Genomic DNA, 8,310 nt, shown 5'->3' on the forward strand with positions numbered 1-8,310 from the left:
CAAAATAGTAGTGGAATTGCATTAGAAGATAAGTGGTTGACGTTACCGAACATGGGTCACATCGTTGCAACTTGTTACAATAGGGTTGTAGTTGAGTTGACAAATCATGAAATCAGTATTTCAGAGACTTTTTCCCAATTAGAGGCAGACCACTTAAACCAAAAACCCATATCACGTGCCTTGGTTTAATCCTCAATCTTTTTTTTTTTTTTTAAGATGATTGTCCAATACCTACATCGACTATGGAGTGGAAGCTATACAAGAGCGAAGAGGTTGAGACATGGGAATATGCTTTTTTGCATATACAAACTTGGTTTCGAGAGCTTGTGGAAATTGAAAAAGGAAAGAAACCGCCACCACAAAAAAAAAGAGTCAAACCAAGTCAATTTAATTTTGTGTGACACTCGTAAAAAGCAAAAGAAGAATTTGAAGTTATTGAATAAGATGAAGATGATTCAATTTTACTAGAATGCCATGACACTTTTTTGTCACTGTTCGTCCTTTTTTTGTTGATAATACAGCGACAAAGTTTTTGTGGTCGATAATGTAATAGGAATTTTTGTGGTCAATGTATAACTAACATTATATAAATTAGGGTTAATAGTGCTTTACCCCCCTGTAATATATGTCATTTCCGCTTTTACCCCCTGTAATTTTTTTATTTTATTTACCCCCTATAAAATGTTTTTGTTTTGGAATACCCCCCAAATAGGTCATTCAAAAACGAAAAATTTTGCAAAAAAAAAAAAAAGTTGGTTTTTGAATGACCTATTAGGGGGGTATTCCAAAACAAAAACATTTTACAGGGGGGTAAATCAAAAAAATAATTTTACAGGGAAAAAATTGGAAATGACTTATATTACAGGGGGTAAAGCATCGACAATTTTATTAATTATCATTGATCCACATTTAATATAAGCATATGACTCTGTTTCAACAATAATTTACTTTACCTTTCATTTATTCTAATATTGTTATTCCATCAACTTTTGTGAAGTGAAACATGTCTGAAGATGGAGAAACTGAAGTTCATGTTCGATACTCTGCTTTGAAGAGGACGGTTGGGGTTTACTTAACTCCCATCGACAAGTTGGACGAGTTGAAAACATAACTTAACAAATATTTTGTCCATCTTGATGAAAATCATACTACGTCTCGTGTATTTGTACATGTACCATGTGTAGATCTGGGGGCGGATAAAGATGAAGACATGTGGAAAATGATTTATTATCTCCAGGTTATTCAGAATGATGGCGATGTTGCATCCATGTTTAGGTTGATGGTTGAAAATTATAAACTATATCTTTGTGTTCGTTTCAACTACGTCTGCCCAAATTGTCAGTATAGATTTGATGTCATTTTATAAACTTTTTAAGTTTATTTATGTATTGTTGTGTAATATGTTGTCTAAAACTATTAACGTTACACTTTTGTTGAATTTCATTTATTCGTGTATTGTTAATGTAAAGTTGAATTGATTTATTGTTATTGAATTGTGAAAGATTATATAATGTTGTTGCTATGATCTAGCATTGTTGGTGAATCGGTTGTACTGCTTCTAGAATTGTGGTTTTGAACTTACAGGTCCATAGACAAACCGGTTTATGACTTGGGCCCTGTTTGGATTGACTTATTTTGAGCTTATATGAGCTTATCTACTCCCATAAGTCTTTTTAAAGGTGTTTGGGTAAATAAATAAAAATATCTTATCATAGTTTCATAAGCTGCTTATGCCATATTTTAATAAGCCTAAATTTTCAGCTTACCCTCCGGCTTAACAAGGAGCTTATGAATTTATGTAACCTTCTTCGATTCTCTCTGGATCCACTTTTTCAAAACATATATATTTTTTTTTATTATTTTTTTTTTAGAAGAAAAAAAAAACATATATTTTAATTATAATGTTAGTTATCTTTAGCGGTGCATGAGTAACAAAATTGTTATATGTTTATCTTACTAAAGTAACACACGTAACTAAGATTTCTTTTTTTTGTTTTAAGGAAGATTTTTATTATTTTTTTGTTACGTAACCAAATGAAACTGAATAAAAAAAACAAACTTAACTTGTCTTATTTGGTAACAAATTGTACACTAATATCTATATATATGGTAAGTTTACAATCATAATTTCTCAAGTTTATTTATGCATGTTGTTTACGCAGCATACAATTAGGTAACTTTGATTTTTTTTTTAAGGACGAATATTGATTATACTATATATATAATTATAATTAATATATTATAATATTATTTTCTTACATCTTGATTAATTTTATCAAAATAAATCTTGATAATTGTGGTTCGATTCTTTGATTTTTTTTTAAATTAAAAATATTTAATATTTCGATAATTGCTTATGTAATGTTACATCCAAACACTTCAATTTATGTAAGTACTTTTTAGTGTACATATCCAAACATAAATAGCTTATCAAGTATAAGAGCTTATGATGTAAGCTCTAATGTTATAAGCTCCAATGCTATAAGTATCTATATAAGTTGTTTATCCAAACGGGGCCTTGGTTGAGATTCTAAGTCTATTACCTACATTTATGCTATAAATGACAGGTAGAGCGACAGTTAACTAGCGCTGATAATTGAGCGAACGATAGCTAACTATGATTGAGAGCATATTTTTAAGGTGTAGAAAAGCAATATTTGAAGTGGGAAGAACAATTTTCATATGGGATAAGAGGAAAATAAGGAGATAAACTCGAGGCTAATTCAAAAGTGCCTCAAAAGGGAGAGCTGGCTTGCTCCATGTTATGTGCAGTTAATAGCATCAATGGAAAAAATTAAAACGACACTCAATTACAATTAAGATGACAGTCAAGCGCCATTACAGGTATCAAGGTAATATTGGATAGGGGTGTTCAAAACCGAACCAATCTAATAGAAAACTTACAAACCAAACAAATCTAAACCAAAATCGAAAAAAATCGCATTTGGTTCAGATGTATTCAGATCAATGTTTTACTCAACCTAGGGATGGCCATTAGACCCAGGCCCGATGGATATCCGCAAAAATTACCCGCAATGGGTAGGGTAAATCCCCGCTTTCATGGGTATGGGCATGGGTTCGGGTAATTATCCGCAAACTTAAAAGGATACGGACACGGGTATGGGCACTATACTACCCATCCCCGCAACCCGCACATATGTATTTATATAATATAATAAATAATTTATATATTAATTAATTTACCTAACTATTTAAGCTTAAACCTAAACTTAAAAATTGCTTATTATAGTAACCTAAACCTAGCCTTCTGCTGCGTTGAATCTCTTTCGCCTGCCTGCATTTCGTTGCTTTTTGTTATCCATCTTTTCTACTTTCAGGTAACTATTTTTTGAATCTTATACTTCTAAAGGGATGACAATTGGATCCAAGTCCGATGGGTACCCGCAAAATACTACGATACATATTGTTTTTTATTTGGCTAAATACTACTCCCTCCGTGTTTAAATATAAGCAAAATTGACTTTTTAGATTCATACATTTAATGATGTACGTAGTCCATATTATGAACAACATACATCATCGAATGAATGAATCTAAAAAATGAATTTTGCTTATATTTAGAAACGGAGGGAGTACGATTCATATTATTTTATAAGTTGATTTGAAATTTTTTGGATCATAGTTTTATTTCAATTGTGGATTTTTTTTTATTGTCTTTTCATAGTTAAAATGCGGGTATGGGCACTTAGGTGCCCATAGGGTATGGGGAAGGGCACTAAAGTTGTTGCCCACGAGGATACAGGTCCGTGTACGAATATTTTTTACAAACGCGGGTATGGGGATGGATACTATGGTACCCTACCCATTGGATACCCATTGCCATCCCTAACTTAACCGCATGATTTGGTTCGGTTTGCGGTTTTCATTTTACCAACCAAACCACAATATAAGAAAAACACTAATTAAATATATATCACTTGAACCAATACTCATAGAAACTCAATGAAAACTTTAATAAAATGACATATTATTTCTCTTGTTAAGTTTCTTCTTTGCTTTTTCTTTCAAAAATGTATATGTACTACTTGAACTCTTAGGGTGTGTTTGGATGGAGGGTTTAGGAGGGGAAGGAAGGGGAGGGTTTACTTTTCATTTTTAAATTACGGACACTATGAAATGTTTTATAAAAAGTTAACAAATTAACATGATAAACGATCATATAATACTTCAATCACACTTAATTTATTTTAGAAAAAACATGTTATATAGTCTGTAATTTAAAAACGAAAAGTAAACCCTTCCTTCCCTTTTCCTTCTAAACCCTCAATCCAAACACACCCTTAGAGAATGATAAACTTTTTAGTCTTTTGTATTTCTTACAAAATAGAATTACATTTTGTCCGCGTTTAAAGTTGGTCTACGTAGTTGGGAACATTGTTGGATGAAAATAAAATTGTAATGTTGAATGAAATTTAAAACATTGTTGAAAATATGTTGCGTTTTAGCTTTTTAATTTAATTTTAATGTTGAAAACAAAAGAAAAATTATTGTCTAAATAAACCGCACCAACCGATCCAATCCAAACCACATTGGTTTGGTTTGGTTTGGTTTGAGTTTTATTTTAAAAATAAACCGAAACAAGCCAAACCGCATATTTATTTATCTTGCGGTTCGGATAACTTTTAACCTCAAAACCGAACCAAACCGCACCGCGAACACCCCTAATTTTGGGGTAGCTGAGAGCAATTTTAGAAGTTTAAAGAACAATCTTTTTATCCAAATAGATTCTAGATTGAGGAAAGACCAATGGCTAGTAAGTAACTAGAAAGTTGCTCTATGGCTCTCTTGGATGCTCAACCCTGCAAAAATGTCGATCGGAAGATAGGTTCTGATGGATTTTTGGTTAAAAAAAAACCAATCGGAAGATTATTGTATTCTTGAAAGAAAAAAAACGGGACAATTGACCACAGCAATAAAACTTTATATGGAACACAAAATTTTACCCTTCCAACCATTATTACATCATGTCATTCTGAATCATGGATAACAATAACAAACAACAATTAGTATTATTATAAACTTTTATCATATATTGAGCAAACATGAAACTTGAAATAAGCCTCCAGTTTATTGGCAAAAAATCATATCATATCTCTATCAAACTAAGCAATAAATCTTATCCACGCCTGTTCTATCCCAACATTCAAACTTCCTCTAATTCTGAAGGAATAATCATCCAGCAAAAACCAAAACAAACAAAATCAGCTGCTAAATTAAAAGCTTCATTTTCTTTTTCTCGATTTCTATCTGTTGTAAATCATGTCATCTCTTAACCCCTTGTGTGAATAGATCTACCGGCAGTCTTGATTTCTTGTTGCAGCTGCAATAAATCAATACAAGCAATATAATATACAGAATAGATGATGTCTATTAGGAAGCGAAAAGCAACTCCGTCTTTAACGAAATAGCTTGACTCCGAAAATGCAACGTAACAGTACATACCTTAAATAGGTATTTAAGATTGTTCTTCAGTAGAGAGTATTCCTGTTGCAATTGTTGCAGACATCTAACACACCTGCAAATAACATTTTTTTTGTTAGTGAATACTCCAACATTTATAGGCAGTGATGTATAATCCATTGTTTTGATGAGTGTTGAGAAAGAAACATGTAATAAACACCAAGTCAAACCATTGAATACGCCTTTTAAGGATTATTGTGGACATTTCATTGGTCAAGCTTAGACAAATACAAGTTGCCGAATAACAAATATAAAATAGACTCTAATACCATCTTAAATTTTAGACTTTCAAACTAGCTAAACCTCAAAAGTTAGTCCAAGACATGAGGATTAAAGTCTAGACAATGTGAATCTCCACAGTAATTTTGTTGCTATCTACCGACGTGTCTCTCCGCTTATTGCCTACGTTTTCTATTTGTTTAGTTCTGTTTGTTGTATGCTTCCTGCAATCATTGACCTTTCATAAATACAAATCAGAAAATTCATGAAAGACCTCTGAAACTCTTTCTCTGTTTTCTCAGTCAATTGCTTCGGATTATCCTGTTCTCTTTGTCTCCAATACTACTTTCTCAACAAACGTGGAAGACTTGGATGACATTTCATTTGGTTTATAGGTTGGGTAACATAGATTTCAATTTGAAAATTTTATAATATCATTTGAAAAAGTGAAGAAAGTACGTGGAAGGAAAAGATTGAAAAGAGACGATGCTAAAAGTATAGTATAATCTTGAAAAATCTACATAATCTTCCCTTAAAGATTTGCACAAATTTTTCATACATTTCAAAAGTAGAGAATTATGTAGGAAATCCAAAATTCAATAACACTAGTAATTTATTTGAAAAAGAAAAATAACAGGAATCAGGAGGCTCCAAACTGTGTACACTTTTTTGCCCTTTTTTAATCACAGAAGGGGAGAATTTTGTTTCTTACACATCAATTTATATGTATTAAGAGTTTTGCAAAAGTGTATTAAACTTTAATAAAAAACTCATACAAACAAAAACAATTTGGGGAGTTCAGATTTTTTTTTAAAAATCATCACTATAATTTCTCACCACAAATTAAAGCTAAAATCAGTAGCCTCAAGATAAGTTGCGAAGGAGTCCAAGTCGGAATTAGTGGAAGAGATGATGCAGTATAGGTAAGGGTTGAATACTAAATAGGCTGTCAGCACTTGCAGTACATGCCAAAGAATGCTGAGAATAAATTTTAGAGGGACTAACAAAAGATACTACCGGGCCAATTCAAGATGTAGTTAGTACTTTGTACGTAGCATTTTAAATGTTTTCTTTGAATTAGATCCTTGGTAGATTGCTAAAGCTTTAGAGATTTTAACAAGTGAAGCTCTATTGACTTCGACACCAAACATACATGGGGACATATGAATCAAACAAAGTATAATTTTGTATTCAAAGATGTGCAAAAATAAGATAATTCAAATGATATGAGATACAAATGTTGAAGCAATAATCGAAGTACATGTCGATAGATATAAGCAGCTAAATGTTTCCAGGAACATGAAAGAAATTAAGAAAACTCACCCTTCCAGGTTCTGAGCCTCGCAAAAATTTCTGAATGTACCACAAACATTTTTAACTCTAGCAGCACCAACACTGTTTAACAAATAAATTCACAAATAATAAAAATCTACTTCCTTAGGTTAGTGCACTAATACACTACAGAATATGAAATACAAATACAGCTTTAATACCTAGCACTGCTTCCCTTTTGTTGATGGGCATGAGCATCTATTTGTTTAAAATTCACAGGTACTTGCTCTCTACAAAAATAATCAAATAGAACTAGTTTAATATTTCCATGCATCAAACAAATTAAAAGTCACCTAAAAAAGTTTTTGGTATGAACCCGGGTATCGCACCCTTCTGTTTAGATAAGACAATTTGGGCGGCAAAGCTCACCCTCTCCTTCCAAGTTTTGTGCTATGTAACAAGTGTCTGACACCGATACATATTATTCAATAACTAAAATTATTAGTTTTGTCAACACCTCAGTGTCAATATCGTATCCGAGGACTTTTTAATTGAACATGTTAATGTCAATATCGTATCTGATGTCTTTGTATGTGATTCATATATGTTTGTATGTGTCATCTCAGTCTAAGAAAATAAAATCAATTCCATTAAAGAGAGTAATAGTAATAATACTTACAGGGCACGTGACATGTTGTTGAGAAGTTTCTCAGAATCATCAAAGAACATAGTCATAACCTCAATCACGAAATCAGGACTAGTGTCGTCTTGAAGTTTCTGAAGCTGACTGAATTGATCATCCAGATAACCCTGCTCCCTCAATAACCAATAATATCAAATTTATTAAAAATAAATAAACAATAATCAAGCTTTTTTGACATGATTTCATCTAAAAAATAAGAATACAGAAAAATAAAAAGGGGTAAATATATATTTGAATGAAACAATTAAGAAAAACATGTCATGGAAAGATTATAGGAACCTGTTGAAACATAGCAGCTTCGTGGTCGCGTAGCTTCCTATGTAAGTGATCCATGTGTTATTTTCTGATTCGATATTGAATCTCAATTCAACAGAGAAACAGGGTTGAAGGTTTTTTGACTTGAAATTGAAAAGGATAATAAATAGTACTAAAAATTATGTGTCTGTATCTGGTCTGGTCTGAATTCGGAGATGAAAACGTTACTTTGTTTTGTTTGTTTCCGAAAACGAGGATTTCCTCCTTAATTTGCACATATATGTCTCTCCGCACTTTCGTTCCCTTTAGTCAAAACAATCTCTTTCAGTCAAAAACTCTAACGCCCCTTTTTTAGTGTGAAGAGTAAAGACCCAACATGG

At 32.0% G+C, this 8,310-nt stretch overlaps 1 protein-coding gene across 3 annotated transcripts; it reads right to left on the reverse strand.

The window, feature by feature from the left end:
• Positions 1 to 4,958: 4,958 nt before the first annotated feature.
• Positions 4,959 to 8,310, reverse strand: LOC11416836 (histidine-containing phosphotransfer protein 1). 3 transcript variants are annotated; one of them, XM_003591526.4, is made up of 6 exons: positions 7,955 to 8,302; positions 7,652 to 7,782; positions 7,194 to 7,262; positions 7,024 to 7,095; positions 5,464 to 5,536; positions 4,959 to 5,341 (listed from the first exon to the last, which is right to left on the reverse strand). In XM_003591526.4, the coding sequence occupies exons 1-6, from the start codon at positions 8,006 to 8,008 to the stop codon at positions 5,291 to 5,293; spliced, it is 450 nt and encodes a 149-aa protein (XP_003591574.1). In that variant the 5' UTR covers positions 8,009 to 8,302; the 3' UTR covers positions 4,959 to 5,290. The 3 variants fall into 3 exon arrangements, with proteins under 3 accessions (XP_003591574.1, XP_039685769.1, XP_024639801.1); XM_039829835.1 differs by lacking the exons at positions 7,652 to 7,782; positions 7,955 to 8,302 and adding an exon at positions 7,402 to 7,630 and having other exon boundaries at positions 7,194 to 7,361; XM_024784033.2 differs by lacking the exons at positions 4,959 to 5,341; positions 5,464 to 5,536 and having other exon boundaries at positions 7,020 to 7,095; positions 7,955 to 8,310.

Source organism: Medicago truncatula, chromosome 1 (assembly GCF_003473485.1).
Source record: "Medicago truncatula cultivar Jemalong A17 chromosome 1, MtrunA17r5.0-ANR, whole genome shotgun sequence".
Lineage (NCBI taxonomy): Eukaryota > Viridiplantae > Streptophyta > Magnoliopsida > Fabales > Fabaceae > Medicago > Medicago truncatula.